Genomic DNA, 21,782 nt, shown 5'->3' with positions numbered 1-21,782 from the left:
GGAAACTGGCATGTGCCCCCCAGCAGTGTCAGAAGAGCTGCTGGAGTTTTCTAGCTGTCCAACAGGATTATTTCCTCCTCCTCTTTGCCGAGGGATAGTCCAGACAGTTAAGACCACTTCAAGCAAAGTCAGCGGGGCTAGTTTAATTTGCTGATGAAGATTACTTCAGATAATTGGCTTAATTTACTGTAATGGATTAGGGTGCACTGACAAGGTCTTTCCTGGCAGCAGAGCTGCAGAAGCTGTAATCTGCTACAGGATGGAAAGATTCAGTTTCTAGGCCGCTAGGAAGCTGTTTATTCCTATTTTTCATGCCAAGAAGTTTTGCAGTTCACAGGCACATCCCAACATCTTAGAATGTTCCCAAGACCATACTGGAATGAGAAACCACTAAAGGAACTGGAAGCACTAACTCAAACTCTTTCAACTGTGTCAACGTAAAAAGAAAAAGAAAAAAAATCTGTTATGAAAAAATGGATCTGCCCTCATCACTGTGTGAGAGAAGTTTTGCTATTTGTGAAAAGCAAAAGGAAACTGTGATTAAGGAAAGCAATTTTGTGCTTTTTGGCTCAGTAATTCTAAGTGGGCAAACAGCCCACTAGGCAGTGTTTCTTCTTGTCAGTCCTACAGTTTCTTCAATGGCTCAAGCTCAGGGAGTGTTAGTGCAGGCTGCCCCAGAAGTATCCTGGACCTCTACACAGGAACCAAATTTAAGCACAATTCTTCAGTTCAGCTCTCCCACTTCTGACTTATCCCCAAGTTCTGAACATGCTCAATAAAAAACCAAAACCATCCACAGAAAAAAACCAAACCCCAAGTTCCCCAACTTAACCTCAGCCTTGCTATTATGACCAGGAAAGGTCTTTCAATGATTGTTACTATTGATTAATAGATTTGGATACTACAGTAGATGAAAGATGTATCATACAGCCAAGATACCCTAATCTGGAATTAAAATTCATTAAAATAATTTAATAAAAAATACAAAAAATCCCACAGATTGAAAACATTTAAAAATTATTTTACTTCCTTCACATCACATCAGGTAGTGGAGAACTGTCAACCTACAAGCTCCAGTTTTGAAAGCTAGACCTGAATCCCATCAGGACCATTAAACATGGTCAATAAATTTCAATGACCCTTATTCAGATTAAATTCTCTAATGCCTGAAATACCAGAAAAGATAAAAATTTATTCCTTTGAGGGAGAACAGACAGGATATTTCTGAACTAACCTCAGGTCTGAGAAGTAATGGATAGCAGAACAGAATCAAGGAACTATATAAAGGCAGTTGCTTCCTACAGATTTATGTTTCTTTCACTATTAGAATTGTTTTTGGAGTCCCCACAAAGTCTTGGCTGGTTCCCCAGCTGTGAGGTTTCTACCTGAACATCAAAAACCTGAAAACGTGGGGGTTTGAAGAAGAATGTGCTTGAGGCACTTTAGAGGCTTATACAGAATGGGTCTGTTCCCTTTCAGCAGCAGGATCCCCTTTTAGCAAAGAGTAGAGTCTGTACACAGGAAACACCCGAGAGCCCACAGAACCAACCTTGTCACCTGTTCATGACATTAAACCTGCACAGGCCCTACCCTGTACAAAAGGAACCCCAGAGAACAGCCCCAGGAGAATCAAGTTAGGAGAAATGGGAGATTGCTTAGATTTATATATTAACTTGCTATTCAAGTATCTATTAAGTTTTGATCAAAACAAAAGGGTAAAAGAAAATTCATACAATTGAAGTAACACTGTATCTGAGAATCTACATTTTTTATTTCATCAAGAAGTGCCCCAAAACCTAAAGTACAACATTTTTAAATCTACAACACAAAAATAGAAAATATTCAAAATGCACAGGAACACAAGTCACCTTTAATGTGATTAAAACGTCACATGAGATTTTTTTGCAGGTAAGTGGCAATTAAGGATGTGTTTTACAACACTGTATAGATATCTGCAAGTTTCCTGTACAAGTAGGATCCTCATGCTTGTGCAAGTCGTTCTAGGACTCTTCGGTAATCTGAAACAAGCTGTTGGAAGCTCTCTTCTAACTGTTCACGTTGCAAGTTTAGGTCTATTTGGTTCAACTGATTTGTCATCTCCTCTGGTCTTAGACACCTTCTCATCTTGGCAAGTTCTCTCTGTTTTTTCTAAGCAATCAAACAAACAGTAGTTTGAACACAGCCAATAATTATCAAGAATATGGTATTTCATTATGGTGTTTCATTAAAATTTATTCTATTTCAGTATCTAGTTCTTTAAATGTCCCTAATCCCAAGAGAAGCAGTAATCATATTTGATTAGTACTACATTTGTTTTGGTAAAGGCTCATAGTTTCTGTATTACCAATGAACTAGTGAAGGGAGAAATGGTTTCAGATTTTGTTCCTGAACCAAACAGATTAGGTCTAACAGTACACCTACTACTGAAGATGTATGTAACAAAAAACTTGACTGTAGAACTCTGACCAGGATATTTAGTCCTACATTAACATTAATTGCACTGGTGCCCCATTACGTGACTATTCAGCCAAATGTTTTCCATATAACGATCAGAAATTAATTTTAAGCCTCCAGTACACAGAAAAAGTTTCACAAACTCTTACAAATTATTCAAGTTACCAGGGACTAGCAGTAACAGCACTGAAAAGCAGTGAGATTATTTATAAGCATAAACAGTTTTGTACAGGAAGATAAGTTGTCCTTGCTCTGTCACCTGTGATTTTTACCTGTTTCTTAAAAACACCTCAAAATACTTTTGTATTTTATATAGGTAATACCTATTTCTGAACTATTCAGTTCTTCATTCTTCAGTCTTCTCTAGCTTTGTGTAAAAGCAGAACACTTCATTCAACACTTAATTTAAAAAAAAGTATTATGTATGCCTGGTGTCTTACCAATAAATCTTTGCAATACCTATGGAAGCAATGTATTAAAACAACAAAACTTCAAATTATTCTATTTCTAACAGTCTCATAATCAAAGCCCTTTTGTGTTCTAATTTTAAGCTTATCTCTCAAAGGAGTATTTGTTTTCATTCTGTGATTGATGCTGAGAGTCAGGAGGGAGGAGTGGAGACTACAGTGAACTGTAAATGAGTAAGACCTGAAAAACTTTTACAGTACCCCAAATATTGCACAGATAGGCAAAGTTCAGTTCAGAAAAGGAGGTTCTGTACTTGAGTCCTGATGAGGAGTTCAAGCACATTTCTGGCTGATACAATCAAGAAACCTTTCTTTGTTGAAAGGATGTGAAAAGCAGCACAGATGATTAAATTTTAGATTCATATTAGCTCTGTGTAGTCAAAATGAGTAAGCTACTCAAAACAGATGATGAGCTGCCCAAATGAGAATAGAGATGAGTACCTTTTGGCCAAGCTTCTGTTGGTAGAACAACTAAAACTTTATTCTAGAATTAATTCAAAGTCTGCCTAATTAACAGGAGTGTCTGTTTAGATTATAAACATTAGCTCTGAAAAAAAGGGTGTCAGCTTTTAAAGGCCCACTACATCTGATACTGTACCATTAGGCCACCTTTAAGTTTCAGACTCCTGCTAAAAAGCAAACTCTCTTTGCATGTTTCAGATAACCAGTTGTTTCAATATCCATTTCCCCCCTCCAAATATACTACAAGCATATCCAGGTACACAAGATTTTGAAAACTGCCATCAGTAACATTTTACCTGGGCAGCTTCAAGTTCTTGAGCTGGGCAGAAAAGCAAACAAAGTATCACAATTAAAAAACCAGTGCAGCACTGGTATTTACTTCCAAAAGGGATGACATGAAGAACAAAGACATGATCAAGGAGCTGTGTCTACCAGCACCATCTACTAATAAAATGCAGAGTTTGCCAGAAATGGAGAAGCACAGTGAAACTGAAATTTCACAAGCTGCTCACCCTTTAAACTACCATGGAGTGATACCCTGTTAACTAATATACCAAATCTTTTCTTTCCTGTATTAGTGCTACTTACACGGAGAGCAACACACCCTACTGCATCAGTCATCCCAAGCTACTCATGCCACATGCAGAAAGGTCTCAGTAGCTTTAGCAACCACCTCCTTGCTAATGTAGTGACTTCAAGGGGAATAGATGTATTACATGTTTTTCCCCTGAGCTTTCTGCATATAGTTTTTTTCACTGCTACTGTTAGTCAGGAAATAATTCCAAGATGGAATACCATTTTTATTAAACTAAGGTAGTATCAACTTAGAATTACTCTACATCTGTACAGCACTGTTCAAATGAAGCTATCAAACAGTTCATGCAATAAAATGACACCAGTATTAGAGTATGCAGTAATATTCCTGATTATATATTTATAAAGTTTGGTTCCCTCCTCAAAACTACCCTCTCTATACTGAAAGTTAATTTCATTACATTTTTGAAAACTTTTTGAAAACGACAGTGTGACTAAAATTTATTGGAAACTGCTTAAAATGAATGTATGAGCAAGCTATTTACTAGGTAGAACTACCATAAACAAGATGACTATTTCAGAACATGAAATTTAAAATCAGGGAAAAAAGGAGTTGGTTGCTTTAAGGATTCTTTTGAATCCCCACTGAAATAACAAAAAACCTAAAAATGCAATGTTCTAAAGTAGCAATATTGCATATTTAGCGACACAAAATCCATTCATTATCCATGCACTTATTGTGTGCAAAAACTGAAGTGGAAACACCTGCTAGAAGCACTAGAATTGAAGCTGCTTATGAAATTTCAGATTTTGCCTACAGGACCTCAGTGATGAGTGAGTGAATTGAAACCATGTAATAGACACGAAAAAGAATTGCTGAAAAATTACCTTATTTGTAGTGGACACTGAGTGAAATTTAGCAAATGAGACAAGACACTCGTGAAAGAGAGTGTGTTTTGATTAAGGCTCTGGCACTCAGCATGTAATGAAGTTATCACTAGATCAGATAAATATTTAATAATTCAATGCTGGCCTCTCATTTCTACTAACAGCCCCTGTAAGCCCAGTGTGACTACTAGTAAAAAGTTTTGCTATTTGATATAACAGGGTAAATACTGCTTTAGAAAGGTTTTCAAGCTAATCAAGGTACTCCTTGTGCTCTGTGTACCTTTTTATGCAGGATTTTGGTTTGCTTGGCAAGTACTTAATTGACATCAGTAGCCAACATGCTAATTACAGCAATAAACCTAGATTTGTGGCCTTTCTGACTATTGATACAAAGACTGATGCCATTTGCAACTAATATATAATTTTTTTAAATTGAAATCTCAAAGGTTCAGTTTATGCAACACAGACCAACCACATTGAAAATCCAGGATGCATAAATAATAGGAACTAAGAAAATTACTTGGTACTATGTTTAATACTTGCTTGAATTTTACTGCTGGTATTATTTTCTATTCCATCTGCACCATCTGCATGGAGTTAGTCCTATGTTGATGTCACTGAATTACTTCTAGCAACTGTTTTCTTAAGACCTCGCAAACAATTAGAACAGGAATCTAAACTATACCTAGTCTGCAGTGTAAACTTCACCTCTGTTCAAATTTCTGGCTTGTCTATCTAAGGTATGTTTTTAACCTCTTCAAGAAATTGACCATTTTCCCCTTTTAAACCTACCTGGCCATAATGCCACTTGCAGCTAGATAGCATAGGCTTAACAGTAACCTCCTGCTGGAACTGGGCAGGAAACGTCAGGAGCCAAACACAGGATCTTCAGTGCTGCTACGTACAAATGTCCTCTGCATCTGTATATATGTCAGCTGAACACTGCATAACTAATAGTAGTTGATTGGCAACATAATTGACATCAACTACCTTTATGGAAATTAAAGTAAAATCAAGTATAATTAGCCTTGAAATAAATATTAAATGATACTTAAGTCATATACACCTTATAGGGCCCAATCAGTCTTCTTTTAACATCCAACCGGTAGCTTCTGGACTGTTCTGCATCACCCATATTTGTTGCACGCAACCGGAGAATTTCATAAACTCGTCTTGTGTGTTGCTAATGAACAGAAAGGAGAATAAAAACCACATCTGAATAAAGAGGTCACTCAACAGAATTCCAAGTGCAGAAATACTGAAATATTAGAGTAATTCTTCATCTAATCAGATGGGGCAAGGATCAGTCTGTCCTATCTGGTGAGTTCAGTGAATAAACATTTTTTCTTTTTACTTGAAAACCATTTTCTTCTATGCACCCAGTGTCTGATCTCTCAAGTGTTGCACCAGCCATAGAGGTGCTTCAAGGACTTGCTGTAAGTGAACAGCAGAAAGCCCAGAAGCCAGAGTCCAAACACTTCTAAGAACAGGGACTGGAACTAGAGTGATGTGAAGCAATACCAAGCAGTATCCACTTTGTTAATTTTAACAATCCACATATATGTACTGCCCTTCACAAGGCCCCCTGAAAGTTATAAATAAGAAAATGAAACAACAATATTTAAACTTTTCTGATTAGGGGGGAAGAAAATTAGTAAATGGAAAAACTGAATGCTTTTGCTATCAGGATCAGAAAGTATGACACCTGGGGAGAAAAGTACATTGCTACTATATTAGTCTTAACTTGCATTTAAGACCAAGTATTTGTTTCTGAACAACAACAAAAATAAAGTGGTTTGTTTGCTACACTACCAGATGTTTATATACTGTTAAAAAACCAAATGAAATTAATTTATTCTTTCAGATTTAAAATACAGAAGGCTGCAGAGGTAGTTTCCTTATATTAGCTATAACATTTTCATGAACACATCTGAATATGGCTTCACACTACCCTCAAGGTTTAAAGTCTTCAGTAACCCACACTCAAATACATTTTTAATTAAGCAACTTTGCTATTTCACTACCATACTCAAAAATGAGTTTAATAACTCAAGATTACCATCAAATTTAATTGTTCAATTTAACTCTTTAGTTGTCCAAGTGTTTAGAGTTGCATTAGTAAGTTGTTTGCCACTTTAGCATTCTGCATTCCCAAAGCAACACTTACTTGCATACTCTTGAAAGAACTCAAAACCATGTCAAATTCTATTACGATATAATTTGTAGGTAAAAAAGGCATTTATCTAACACCATGAGTCATGTATCTCCTAATAAATCCTTAACAAGTGTCAAAATAAGCAAGAGTGTAAATTCCATGTCTCTAAGTTTAAATTGTATTGTACTAGTTTGATAAGAATATGTCCAACTACAACTGTACTGATTTAATACCTTATTTATTTTCAATTTTTGTTGAGCTTCCGTCACCATTTCTTGACTGAAACCTTGCATTAACTTTACTGGGGAAAAGCAAAGCAAATCTTGACAGAGCTTTACAAGAACAAAGTCTCTAAGCTTCACATAGTTCTCAGAAGGATCTTCAGCTAGAAAGAATAAAAAAAGCTTATCAGCATTATTTGTTTTCTCATCTCTGGTATGTAATTACAAAGAACTATGGAAAACAAAAGCAGATGCAGTATTCATCAGTATATAAAAAACTGTGCTGAATTGTAAGCACTGTTATCAAAGGTTTCAACAGTAGACATCAAACAGGCCACATTAAGAAAAACTTCTAATATTTTGTGTATGCAATGCCATACATATTGTACATATGTACTGTGAAATGGACTTGTTTAAACCCATTTAACTCCTTGGAAAAGACCAGCCTATAAACCTTTTTTCTTGTATCTTTCACCCATTCTTTATTTGACAGTGGTAGAACTACTAAAAGACAAGCAAAAGGAAAAGATCAGTGAAAATATCCTATTGTATACAAGTAAATTAGTTGAAGATATGTATTGAGCAGGAGTTAGTCTTTGTTAGCAGGGAAGGCAGGAAAAGGTACAAGAAGCCAAAGAACAATATTATCCAAAATTACAAGGCTGAAAGTACCCAAGCAAAAGCTGATATGATTACAAGTTACTTCCATTTTACTTTAAGAGAGAGCACAGCTATCAAAACTGTTGCTATAGAAAAAAACCACTGAAATGGAGAAGTGGCCACAGATAAGATCAACATGAGCGCATATGCAACTATTTAATGCAAAAGGAAGATGCAGGGCCATGCTTCCCCTTTAACATGCACTTTTCTGGGAGCTAGCATTGTGGAGTTTGTTGCTAACATCCCAACTTACATCCCAGCTGCATTTTCCTTTAGTTTAACACTATAACTTGCAGTTTTAGGATGATCAAAAGCAAAACAAAGCCACCAAGGACTGGGATAGAAGCTTTTGCCACGTAGTGTATTTGGCACAGCACAACTAACAATTTCTTTTTCTGGGTTGGGTTAAAATGTATTGTGTATGAGTGGCCTAATCCTGTATGGCAACCCTTATAGCACTTATTCTGCAAAAGAGATTGGAGGAATGCACTAAAGTAAATTGATTCATTCTTTTGCACTCAGAGTATTTAAAAGAAGAATGAGGCAGTTTCTGTCCAGTAAGCACTAGCAGCATACATTTTGCTTGTGTCAGGGTGACAAGGTATAAGCAGAACAAAATATTTGCTGCAAATGTGAAACTCAGAAGTAATTTAAAGTAGTAAATAATAAGCTTTTTCTAAGAAATTAATCAGATCTCCATTTCCTCTTTACAGAAAAGTTAAAGGCTTTATTTCACAATTTTAGGTGATATGTAACTAAATATCCTGGTGCCATATTAAGATAGTCAATGTCCCCCTCAAAAAGGGACAATAAATACTTAAGAGTATTAACTTTAATAATTTGAGTGCCATGTAGAATATTGCAAGCCCTCTCCTGCTTCATTCCACAAAAAAATGGACCAATGTTTTAGTGCACATTTACTGTTTTCTACAACCCTGCACTTAAGGCACTGAGCCATGAACATGCCAAAGGATTTATGCAGTAGCAAGCTAAGACTTTGCGCATCCTCAATTATAAAAGGTACGTAAAGGTTTGTACTACTAAAAGGAAATATACATGCTGCACATGAGTTCCTGTTGCATGAACTAAGTTATACTTTCTTAGGTTTCCACAAACTGGATTGAAATGATGAGGTGGATTATTTTGTTATGATAATCCAGCAACAACGCAATATGAAAGCAAGTGGTCTATTGGGTTTTAATTAGAATGGAGAGTTATTTATAACTATAAGATGAGACTACACATAGAATTGAATGGTAAACGTGTTTGAACTGCAATTCTTCCTATACTAGACCTGAAACCACAGGACTGATGTCATGCCTGTGGCAATTTTCAATGTTAGTTTTGTTATGTACATGGACCCTTTATCTGCCATTTTCACAATCTTCTGTTTTTAGGTATTTGTGCACACGCCTAATATCATGGATACCTTCAGCCAGCAATATGTCCTCCTAGACCACAAGTTGTCTATAAACTCTTACCGTCTGTGAAATTTCAGCGTGCACACTAATATAAAACATGCTATTTTAGTTAGGCGTGTTGTGTCCCCCCTCAAGTTTGCGTTTTGGCTAATAGGGGTAAGTTGAACAAGGAACAAGCTTGAACAAGGAGAAAGCTTGATCTCTTGGCAAACTCAGCTGTGTATCTCACAATAAAACAGTTAATTAGCTGGTAATCCGTTCATGCTAGCGACTGAATTTTCCTGGTGTGCCGTTCTCCGAGTTAAGAAGCTACACCACGTACACTTCTGTAAACCAGGGTACTATTAATCCTGAACTGAGCAGAACCTAAATCTTCAAAAGGCTTTAAATTCACACAAATTTAACATAAAAGTTGGCTTGTGGGACAACAACCTGTAAAGTTCCTTATTAAAAATTTAACACAAACCTGTTATATCAAGTACTGTAGGAGAAGACATGTAGTATCTATGAACTGTTTCAAGCAGCTGAGCACCATGGCCTTCTCCTTGGAATGGTGGTAAGATCAGCATCTGGCTACAGACAAAGGAATGCATTTTCAGTTCAAATGCAAGCATTCGGAAACATAATGCAAAATCTTAAAACAAAATGGAATTTCATTTTAGATTAAGGTATGTGCAATCTTCACGTTAAAATGTAATCTTTGACAGAATCTTAAAACTGTTAAATATTCAAAACTTGTTTGAGATTCCCTCCGCTTCAAGAAGGGAACAATGAAAAAAAATCAGTGCATAGACAGCTAATAATGGGGATTTTTTTAAACAAATCAACACTATTATAAACAAGTATTGGGAACTTCAGCAGTTCCCTCTTCTGAAATAAAAGGCAAGGCACGAGTTACACCGCCAATTACCTTACACGTGGCCGGGTTTTGTCTGGGTACACATAGTAATTATAGACTGTCATGTAGCCTACGGTCGCAAAGAGCGTAGCTCCATCCTTATTATACTTCTCAAATCTGCAGATAAAACAGAAAGCCAAGCAGGTCAATTACAGTTGCGCTCCCATGCAGTGTCCATTTTCTTTTCCATTCTCCAACTGAATTTTCAGTGTCAGCAAGCTACTCTGTGAGGGCCCAATGGGTACACCTGCTATGTTCTGAATGTACAATTCACTTAATTGGTGTGCAGCAACTTGGATAAATCAGACCTCTTTACAGCACTTCAGTGCACTTGCCTATTATAAAGATGAATAGGTGGCAAGTAAAAGAAAACACAGGCAAAGCTCATTTTACTGTTTAAGCCTACATTCAGGGCTCTAACGGACAACAGCATTTAATTCAGCTCTATTCTCAAGCTTTCCCAAAGCATAATGGAGGAAAACTCAAGCCTCATAAACAATGTTTTTTCTTTCCTGGGAAAAATATCATTATACTGCTCCAATAATTGGACAGCCACAATTAAAATGAGGGCTTTGTGGAGGTAATAAGGTCCACTGTTGCTTTAGAACTGTACTTACACTAGAAAGTAGTTCCATCTTTCATCATCTACATCAATAAAGCTAGCAGTTTCAATAAACCACATCAAGAACGTCTGAAGCCTTTCATGATATTCTCGAAAGCCTGGACATGTCATGTCAGCCTAGGGAAAAAGCCAGGAGAAGTCAGGTGAAACCTATCACAGATGCAAGAGGAAAATCTATGCAAAACCTAATTAAATTCTCTAATATAAAAAAACATGTTAATTATTAACAAATGGATAAAATTATAGTATTTATATACTACAGTTGAGTCACTACAGAAGGTGCATCTCTGCAAAATAAAATTGAATTTGGTTGCTCAAAAGCAGAAGTTTAACTAAATTTTTCATACCTTGTATATCTGATACGTTATATCTTCACCAGCTTCCTCATTATGGATAGAATATGTGTGTAACAGCATTCCAAAGGGCTTGAAGTTGACCTCCTTCTCCAGCAGAGACACAAAGTCATCTGTGTTTGTGCAAAAACCAGGCGGAATGATTTCTCTAATTTTACTTTCCACATCATCTGCCTGGAGATTACAAAAAGGGGAAGGATCAGTGGAAAATTAGAAAAATACAGCATTGATGTCACTGTTGTGTTTAAGAAATGAGTATATGAGACACACTATATCTACCAGTAATTCAAAAAAACCAAAAAGCAAGCATTCTTGTTGTTCATTAGTGATCTTCCAGCAAGTAAAGGAGCCAGACTCATGAGATCAGAAATGTCACTATCCAGCCTTTTTAAGCATCACAAAGCTCTTGGTTACAGCCTAAGTTCATGAACATTTTTATGTTTAGAGATTGTCGTATTTGTTCAAGCCTGACTAAGAGTGTTGGTAGCTATTCTGTAAGTGCAGCATGTTCAAAAGCCAAGACCTTCTAGAGAGCAATTCACCAAGACTATGCTATGCTACACAGCCTTGCAGAACTCAGGTTCCCAAACAAGCAGCTTACAAGAGGTATTGGGTGATGCAAAACTAAGCAGAGAAAAAGGGACAAAGACCAAAAACGGTAGCTCCCAAATAGGGAAGTGACAGCTAGCACACTCTGGCATTCTTATGGCCCCCTGCTTGAAATGCCTGTCTATAGAATCAGCTGCAAAACAGTACAAACTCAGACAACCACATCCTGCATTCTAATAAAAGAAAGTTTTGAAAACAAAGTTTGACCATAAAATAGTACAACTTATGAATACTGTCAGCAAATCTGACCTGTAGTCTAACATACTGTGGAAGACAAAATATTCCGACACCAAAATTTAATTCAGAGATTACTCTTTTCAGATAGCCAAAGTTAGAGACTATCAGCTGAGCAGACTTCATAATCCTTTTCAGACCCCCAAAAGACCACTTGATTGAATACATTTACTACTTCTTTTTAACCATGAATATTTGATGAAGCTTCACAATAACGTATTACTGCTTCTCACCAGGCAATAAAACTTAATGAATTGGTCTCAACTTAACAAAACCATACTCCTCAATACAACCCCTAAAAGCCTGACATTACATTCAACAAAATGAGCTTACATTCAATTCAAACTTTCCTCTGGACAATGAATCCAGGTTTTTACTTAATGGAGTTTGCCGTGAGTTCAGCTGTAATGTTTGTATTGTATCTATTTCCACAAGGGCGGACACAAGAACACTTTGTGTTAACTTACTAAGCAGCTCTTTCACACCGTTTACATGCATGATGGGTATTAGTTCAAAACCAAGACTCTTGCTACTTAGCATTCAAAACAGGGAAATTAAGATGCTTAGAACAAAATACACTACAAAAGGCTAATACAACATGCTACTAATTCCTTTCCTTTCAACCATGGGCCCTTAAGCAGAAGCAATGCACCTGCAAATGAATAGCACTTTATCATTCAGTTACATTTTTAGCGTAGAGAAAGACAGACTTAGTTCAGCACAAACAAGTTTTATTCTTAATGGTTAGGTACTACCAACATTTATATTTATATTTGGAGAGAGAGCTATTAAGCAGTTAAAATACAACTCTACAGTACCTGGTATAAGAACTCGGTAAAAACATGTACAGTTTTCACACTCATTTCATTCTCAAAACAAAGATAATTTGTTGGTGCCTTCACTACTCTTCATAAACCAATATTAGCTAAAATATGTTTTCTTTACAATTGCTGATTTAAGGGGGATTACATAAAACCAGCCACCTTCTTCTGAATCAATGAATTATATTAAAAACATATTAATATGGAACACAATTTAGAAATGCCTTTTTTAAAACTGTGCAAATGCATTGTTTACACGGCTCTTACGTCTGCACTACTGACAGAGCTGTAAGAAATCACAACTAAGAACCTGTAGCAATTTGCATTTTATATAGCTGAATAAGCATGCAAAAATAATCTAGAATTAAAACAGTATTTCCAAGCAACAGTACAATAACTCAGATGGCACACAGATGACATCTAAAAAGGGTGAATATGAGTAGGAAGTACTTTATACGAAATGTTTAAGTATTTTTGCTTCCCCTCACACTTCTAAAGTTTCTTCATAAGAAGGAAGCCAAACTGCGACCTGCTCAAGTGGCAGCCATCTATCACTGGCTGCCACCAGAGAAGTCTTGTTTTCAATACAGCAGAAAGCTGTAAAAATACAGCATATTAATATATGCCAGAGACTTAGCAAATAAAGCACTAGATGATACTTCTTGATTCTGTATGATTACAACATATTTTCACCTACTGCCTCCTAAAAATTCTCTCCCCTTGGAATGGGGTCCGACACAAGAAAATACAGTCTTCAATTACTTTTAGGGTTAACAGAATCTCTCCTTCTTACAGAGCAAATCCCAGAATCCTCAGTTTGAGCAGTGGCAGAAGCTTAAGCCATGCAATTTTCAGTTAATAAGACCGGAAATTCTGGAATCTCAATAGATCAACCACATAAAAAATAATTTATTTCATTAAAACTTGTACTTTCAAATGGAAACATTCATTACTTAGTAGGTCCTTTTCAAATACTTCTCTCTGAGGAGCCCATAATCCAAGGAGCTACCAAAATGTGTTTACTTCCTTCCCTTGTGCATTTCTTTGATAATGGTGAAAGGCTAATTTTTACTTATCAGAGCAAGACACTCATATCTTAGAAACTGGGATGGATGCACACAAATTTCTCCTTAGAAAAACAATCCTTGTTACTACTACAGCAATGCTTAATATAGGCAAAGCAACTTACAATGAAGCATGCAAAAACCTGAATTAAGCCAGCCAAGAGTTGTTAAGCTTATGGTTCACAGAAGCGCTGCCTGTAATATATTACCTTCACAATCAGAATCATGTAAGGTGATGACAGGAAATTTGGAATGGGCTTGTAACTACACTTGATTTGTAGCAGGACTGTTTAAGTGGGTAATGTCTCTTTGTACATCACATTTGACTCTGGGTAATTTTAATTTAGAAGTTATTATTGTACTAATAGGCAGCTATGACATTTGCATACCACGTAGATGCTGTTTCAAAGTGACTTATTTTAAAATAACAATAGAAGCATATTTCAGAGTTGAATTTCTGTAAAAATTGTATGCACATACTTCAGAGGGGAGAAATGGAGTGATCAGCAGTATTACGTTACAAAAGCGCCAAACACTGAAATAATACTTTTTAATTAACGTTTGTATAAAGCAAATGCATACACTAGGCACAAAGCGAGATACAGAGTTTAGTGAAATACTTTACCCCATAGCATCGTAAAATGCAGAAAAAAGGAAAATACCGGAACAGCTGCAAATCTCAAAGCAGCAAGCAATTCAGAGGTCATTGCTATTAATATTTACACTAGAAGAAAGCAGTTTCTCTTCAGTTATTTGAAAGAATTAATGCCATTCAAGGGATAAATTTTGTCTGCTTTCACTAAATGAAGTACCAGCTTCTGTTCAAAACATGATCATACTTTGCTGAGGCTTCCCCAATAATATAATTGCCTTAAAGATGGATCGAAACCATGTTAAGATGCATAAATATGACTGGACTTCTGCTTTTTGACATTTCAGGATTGTATCTCGAATGCTGAAAAAGATCTTGGGGGAAAAAAAAAAAAATCAAACAGTGGTATTGGGATGAATATTTCTCTCAGTCCCTAGCAGGGATAGCAGCAGCTGCTTTAGCAATAAGGAAACCAAACTCGATATTACAGAATAAAACCACCTGCTGCTGAATGAGCTTGTATGAGTATTTGGGTACAAAATCTTCAGCTGTGAATAACTTCATGGAGCATTAAAACCAACTTGCTCGGAACCAGCTATGGTAAAGGCAGAAACTGCTGTCCTTTCCTAAATGCCATCTATTCACAGCACAGGATTATCTGTCATGTGTGGCAGATAGTCTGCATCTTTAATTATCATCAGGAGGAGAGATCAGCAAATAGTTAACTTAGCAATATAAATGCTAATATGCATTCAAATCAACATTCTGCTGTAATGACACCTTATGTTTTAACCTCTGCAAACGCGTTATCTTAGGATGGATAAATTGATGGCAAATACAAATGCAGAAGCCATGTATTTTTTCCTACATATGCTTAGATATAGCAATATAAGCAGCTTATTTGACTGTACAGTCCTAGTAACAGTAAGGGAAACACAGGGTAAGCAACAACATTCTTCCCCTTCAGTCAAGGCACGTAAATGCACTGGAAGGCAAACACAAGTGCTGTTCAAAAAGATCTTTTTTGTCCCATCCCAGTCCTTAAAGGAATTGGAGAAATAATTCAGTATAGGAAACAGGCCTTGAAAAAAGCAACTGTTTTGATCAATCAAAAAATTGCAGCGTGTGTAGGGCAAGACAGACCTTGTTTAGACCTCTAGAGAAGTAAAATGGGTTTGACATTTGTACAGAAAACAGATGAAGTAAAAAGGTGCTACAGTGCAGATTCCTGTTCTGTTTTGAAATTATATCACTGAAACAATTGATTTTATTATGTTTACTATACAGCCAACGGCCTTTCCTTTTTTTTCTTATTTCCAAAAAATCCTTAAGATTGAAGAGCATGACCTTTCACTCCCAAGACACGTTGCTCTAGCCTCCAAAGTATTTCAGACATGTCCAGGAACTTAGTCTGTTGAACTGAGTATATTCTAATACACCTTCAAAACAAGGAAGGGCAAATCTTTAAAACAATTTTAATGAAGTCATTCCAATGTATTTCTCCTTTTACAGTCGGCATTTCCTTGAAATTATTTAAATAAACTTCAATAAATTTGAAAGTAGTAACTTAAATGCAGTCTGAAGTCATATTTGGAGAACATAGAGACAGAAGGATTGGGAAAAAAAGCTATTCTACAAGAATTTTATAAGCTCAGAAAATCTGCACGAAAAAGAAGAAACAATCGAACAAAAACCCTGCAGGTAATTGTATTATCACATTTCTTTAAGAAAGATATAAAGCATACATGATACCCATACAGAAGTTTATAATCTCTTTTCTGCCCTACTTGTTCTCCATTTTAGAGACACAGTCAAGCATACTATCTCATGAAGTTCTTACAGAAACCTCCTTTTCCTTCTCACTGGTTCTCTCCATCATTTTGTCCCCCCAACACTAGTCCTCCTCCTGGTCACAGTTAATATGAAAATACAGACTTGCCAAGTTGAGGTCTATTTTGTGGAATTGGCTTTGGCATCAGCATCTCACATCTGACTGTTCTGTTTGACACAATTTTAATTGTACTGTCATCAGGAAATGGGAAATGAAGTTCAAAGATTTTATTAGCTTAGCAAACGGAAGCTTTGTTTCCTTCCTTTTAATTTAAACCATGTCTAGGTGGGAAATTACTAAACCTAGAACTGAAGTAAACCTTCTCAATGTTATGTTAAAGACAGAAGCAGACCTGCACTTACCTCCACACAGTCAAACTTTTCATTTACTCTTGATGTGTATTCAACGCGGAAGAGTGTTGACAGGTTTCCAGCAATGTAATACAAGAGGATCTTGAGTCCCTTGTAGCCAAAAGCAACTTCACTGAGAAAAGAGAAAATAACAACCAGGAACTCAATACAAAACAAAACATTCACATCACAGTGGTTTCATTTCATGTGATATTCACATAAACTTTCCCGGTAAGGTAAAGTAAAGTAAGCTCCCTAATATGAACAGGGAATCAAACTGGATGCATGCTATAGGACAGAGATAACACCTTACACTGCTTCTATTATTTCACTCCTCTAGTGGAAATATTCTGAGCTCAGTGAGCCAGTGCCTGTGTCCTTACTGTGACAGCTCAGAAAAGAATATGTGAAACTGCTCATACTGTGTTTATGCTTTTTCAACAGCTTTAACTCATTAACAGTTATTTACATTAATTGATTGCTAACATTTTTTAACCATTACTTTGCAATGTAGTATGATATTTTGGAGTGAACTACTTCAATCTATAATGCACAAAGCACAGATAACCAGGTGTAGCAATTTGTGGAGTTTCTAGTTGACAGTTTCTGTTTAGTTGTCCAATCTAACTAGAAATTAGTACATGCAAAAAGAAGTATAGAATACAAAAGCCTTCTTTACAGTTTGAAAATATGAGCTGCCTGAACACAAACTCTATACTCTTATGAAGAATAGAGAATTTCTTTTCTGAAAAAAAGTGCAGAAAATAGTAATGGTCACAAAGAAACAGGCCAATTTTTTTTTTTAATTAAAGCATAGCTAAAACTTTTTTTTAACTAGGATTTTTCTTTTATGGTAGTACGTAATTTAAAATTTGAAATCTATGTGCCAGAAGAATTTGCTTGTTAGCTAAACTAATAGACTGGAGAGTTCTCTGATTACTAAAATTGTAATTATTGTCAATGATCGCTGCAGTAGACATCTATTAGTGTAACTAATTTATTACATTTAATATAGGTAGTTCATTCTAACTGGAGTACTTAGAATGCATTCAAAAGGAAATTGAAATTAAGAAACATAACTAAAAGAAGGCCACAGAAACATGCAGGTGATTCTCCGTAGGTTTGTTTGGGATTTTTTGGTTTGTTTGTTTAGGTTTTTGGTGGGTTTTTTTTTTAATCTTTGGCCAGATTGTTAAATGAAAACACTCTACTGAAAATAATGAATGACACTTCAGCACTAATTAATTCAGCATACTTAAAATAGAAGAAACAATACTTTTCTACCTACACTTTAGGATGGCCACGCCCAAAGAGTGGTGGGGAATGGAGTGAAATGCTCCAGACAGCTGTTCCCCCGTGGTGCTCCCCAGCACTCAGGGCTGGGGACAGTCCCATCTGATGTCTTTATCAGTGATCTGAATGCTCCCTAACTCAGAGTGCAGTCAATACTAGGCTGGACAGGAGTGCTGATCTGCTGGACTTGGGTCATAACAAGCGACAGACTTGGGGAAGAGCAGCTGGAAAAGGAGTTGGGGGTGCTGCTCGACAACTGACTGGACATAAGTGAGTCAGTGTGTGCCCAGGCGGCCACGAAGGCCAGGGGCATCCTGGCCTGTATCAGCAAATGTAGCAGCAGCACCAGGCCAGCATTTCTTATCTTGCACTCAGTATTAGCAAATGGTTTTTGGTTTTCATGATTTGGAAACAACTTTGCCCTTTGGGATCTATTAGTTTAAAGCTGGAAGCTTTAACTTACTCATCTCCAAACACTTGATGGCTGTACTCTGGATTAAATGTTGTGTTCTCATCCTCTAAATCCTCAGGAAAGCGAACTGAAAAAATAAAAGAATAGAGCAAGACCAAGTCACTACCTTTCATTTGTTTATCCACAGAGCCCTGCTGGCTGGTCGTGCACCTCTCCACTAGAGTCAGACAACTATAGTTAAGAAACTATGTGAGAGAGACATACAAATGAAATCAAGGCATCCTATACAATTAAAATGCATGTTACTTGATCTACGAGTAGCAAATCAGTAATCAGACTAGAACTGAGAAACTGACACAGATGTATACATGTATATATTTCATAGGAAGATACTGGAATACTTCAGTATCACTGGTACAATATCAAAAAGTGGCATTACCTAGCTTCAGCTGAATTGCCTCATTTGTATTACACTTGTATTCAGCCAGCTTCTTCTCCATAGCAGTAAGTCCTGAAAAAAAAAAAGTAAAAGAGGATAAATAGATCTATCTCACACTCTCTTCTGGAACTAGAAAACATACAAGTATCTCTTTTTAGTTTCTGAGAATTAAAATCATTACTATAAAAACATTAAGTATTCCAAGTTACTACAAATTAAATATATATTTCCCATATGTTACTTATAACATGTTATATTGAATAAGAATTCAGTACAACATATTATAAGTAACACGTGTCAGGACACTTCATGTGTTGGCATTAAGTCATTTTCATAAACTGCTCTTAATGAACTACAGCGGCATGTACACCACTAGCAATTATTTAGCCAGCACTATTCTTCCAGAACGGATGTGGAAGAAGAATGCAAATAAACTGTATTTCATCTGATTTCCAAAGCCTAATCTAGGCCAGAAGACACGTTCCACCTCAGGTATGTTCCAAATGCTTCACAAACATAGCCTCCCTTCATCTGAGAAGTACCATAAGAAAGTTCTGCTACACCTTACTTCCGGCAGCAAACTTCAATAATAACTTCAGCAAACTTCAATAAGTAATAACACTTACGGGTTTTTAACTCGCTGCCCACCGCCAGCAAACTCGTGGCCACGGACATACACTGGTTTAACACTATCATACGGTGGTGGCCATAAGCCCGAAGACATTCAGGAGCAGGGCCATGGGAGTCGGGCGGCAGAGGCAGCCGGGCTTCCCTCCCTCACACCCTACGCCCCGTCCGCCCGCGCTCACCGTGGTCCGTCTTCACCCGCATCCGTCGGCCCCGAGCTCACGCTCCCCTGCCCCGCACCCCGGTCACGGCACTACCCCCGGGGCCCCTCACGGCGAGGCTCCGACAGCTCCCGCTCCCCGAGCGCCCGGGCCGGGACTCACCCGCCATGTCCGAGCCCCCGCGCGCAGCGAATCAACCCGCGCGCCCGCCCGGCGGAAATGAGAGCGCGCGCACACGCGCTTCCGCTTCCGCCCGCCGAAACCCGGCGGGGAGCCAATGGCTGGCTCGTCCGGCGCGCCAGGCCGCGCGCATGCCCAGCACTGCCTCGAGCCTCGTGCTGGCTCGCCTGGCCGGCCCGGCCCGGCCCGGCCCGGCCCCGCCCCGCCCCCCCAGCAGGCGGGCCGGCCAGCGCGCGTGCGCAGTGGCGCTCGCACCTCTCTCACGTGCGGCGACTTCGCTCGGGCCCTTCGCGTCGCTCCCCCGCCGCCGCCGGCCTTGCCCGGCCCCTCGCGCTCCCCTGGCTCGGCAGCCGCCTTGCGAGGGGCCGCCTTCGCTCCTTCCTCACGCACAGACCTCGTTGCTCATTGCTGCAGTTCTGCTTTGGCTGAGCAAAAAACCGGAGCTTTGTCATTAGTAAAAAACCAAAACGCTGTATGCTTAACCTCTTGTTGCGGCTACTGCGGGAAGGACCATGGGGATTTCTGCCGTTTCTTTCAAAGGCCCGACTTTTGATGCACTTTGGTACTTGCTGTGCTGGTTTGGCCTGGGGTAGAAGTACTTTTCACAGTGGCTTGTGTGGGGGTAGTGAGTTCCATCTTTGAGGGTCCCTTCCAACTCAGCCTATTCTGTATTCTGTGATTTGTGCTCAACACAACGTGGATAACACAGAGATGTTTTTGTTATTGCTGAGCAGGGCTTACATAGAGCCAAGGCATTTGCTGCTTTTTGTACTGCCATGCTGGTAAGGATATTGGGGCTGAATGAAAGTTGGGAAGAGGCACAGCTGGGACAGGTGTCCCCAAGTGACTAAGGGATATTTTGATGAGATGGCATCATGCTCAGTATATAAGGTGAAGAGAAGAAGGAAGAAGGGAGGATATGTTTGGGGTGATGATGTTTGTCTTCTATAGGTGATGAAGCCCTGCTCTCCTGCAAATGGCTGAACACCTTCCTACCTATGGGAAGCAGTGAATTAATTCCTTTTTTTGCTTTGCTTGCATGCATGGCATTTGCTTTTCCTATTAAACTGTTTGTCTCTCAACCCACGAGTTTTCTACTTTTTACCCTTCTAATACTCTCACCAGTCCTGCTGGTAGGGGAACAAGTGAGTGACTGTATGGGTCTTGGCTGCTGGCTAGGCTTAAACCATGACACTCTGCAGCTAGCATGTATATATATGGATTTGTTGAACAAGGTGCTTGGGTGGTCAGATGCTTATCAAATAGGCAGATTTCTAAAAAACTCTTCCTGCTGTCAGCTGGGACATAGAGTTCATATACTACATATATTGCTAAGTTATATGCAGATGTTGACGTGTAGCTAAAAAAAGTTGTTTACCAGAGAAGAGTTGTTTTAAACTTAAGTGAGTCATTGTTTCATGACCACCACTAAAAGCTACCAGCTCCAATACTGTATTTTAATATCTCACTGTATTATTTGAGGACTACCAGAATCTACTATTTTTGTGTTTTCCAGTGGCATCTAATAAAAGACACTTTGTTTGGCCCTTGAAATAACACAGCAAGACAAAATACACAGTATTATTTAAGTCAGGTTTTATAAGCACTGCGATTGAACTGCTGGAATAAAGTATAAACCTTCCCTTTCTTAAGGCTTTGGCCTGCATGCTTTTAATTTTGAAGTATAAAGCTGTGCTCTGCTGATAAAGGATTATAAGACCATGTCAGAAGTTACATAGAACCAGAGGCCCAAAATCCAGCCGGATTTTGGGCCTCTGGTTCTATGTTTGAAATACGGAGCTGCAACCGATTTGCAGCCAAGCCGCCAGAACCTCAGTCTATGAACAGTTTCGGCACTTGAAACCAACAGGTACACTCACCTCTGCTGAGCCTCAGGGGCACGGCTGCATCTGGTACGCCAGAAATGAGATTCAGCAGCCTTTAAAGAGGCTCCATTTTGCACAGCGGAGGTACTACCAGCAGCCCCCCGGCCAAGGGCCCACGGCGCGCCGCCGCTGCCTTGGCACCGGGCGG

General features: G+C 38.3%; 1 protein-coding gene across 4 annotated transcripts; it reads right to left on the bottom strand.

The window, feature by feature from the left end:
* Positions 1 to 1,751: 1,751 nt before the first annotated feature.
* HAT1 (histone acetyltransferase 1) lies at positions 1,752 to 21,764 on the bottom strand. Of its 4 annotated transcripts, XM_059853097.1 has the most exons (12): positions 21,629 to 21,764; positions 20,004 to 20,173; positions 18,781 to 18,852; positions 18,393 to 18,468; positions 16,649 to 16,769; positions 11,130 to 11,309; positions 10,778 to 10,899; positions 10,173 to 10,277; positions 9,729 to 9,835; positions 7,194 to 7,345; positions 5,872 to 5,988; positions 1,752 to 2,148 (listed from the first exon to the last, which is right to left on the bottom strand). In XM_059853097.1, the coding sequence occupies exons 3-12, from the start codon at positions 18,839 to 18,841 to the stop codon at positions 1,981 to 1,983; spliced, it is 1,209 nt and encodes a 402-aa protein (XP_059709080.1). In that variant the 5' UTR covers positions 18,842 to 18,852; positions 20,004 to 20,173; positions 21,629 to 21,764; the 3' UTR covers positions 1,752 to 1,980. The 4 variants fall into 4 exon arrangements, with proteins under 4 accessions (XP_059709080.1, XP_059709082.1, XP_059709079.1 ...); XM_059853099.1 differs by lacking the exon at positions 20,004 to 20,173 and having other exon boundaries at positions 21,629 to 21,754; XM_059853096.1 differs by lacking the exons at positions 20,004 to 20,173; positions 21,629 to 21,764 and adding an exon at positions 19,731 to 19,837.
* Between the last annotated feature and the right edge of the window lie 18 nt (positions 21,765 to 21,782).

This window comes from Haemorhous mexicanus, chromosome 8 (genome assembly GCF_027477595.1).
Source record: "Haemorhous mexicanus isolate bHaeMex1 chromosome 8, bHaeMex1.pri, whole genome shotgun sequence".
Lineage (NCBI taxonomy): Eukaryota > Metazoa > Chordata > Aves > Passeriformes > Fringillidae > Haemorhous > Haemorhous mexicanus.
Note: the sequence above shows the minus strand (reverse complement) of the source record. Positions and strands in the feature narration are given on the sequence as shown.

What these genes read in the sequence shown, in the direction of transcription:
- HAT1 (XM_059853095.1), bottom strand. Translation starts at nt 19,611, where the DNA reads ATGCGGGTGAAGACGGACCACG. An exon ending in GGCAATTCAGCTGAAGCTAG is followed by an intron (nt 18,469 to 18,780) that starts GTAATGCCACTT and finishes TTATTTTTTCAG; the next exon opens with TTCGCTTTCCTGAGGATTTA. An exon ending in TACAGTACTTGATATAACAG is followed by an intron (nt 7,346 to 9,728) that starts GTTTGTGTTAAA and finishes TATTCTTTCTAG; the next exon opens with CTGAAGATCCTTCTGAGAAC.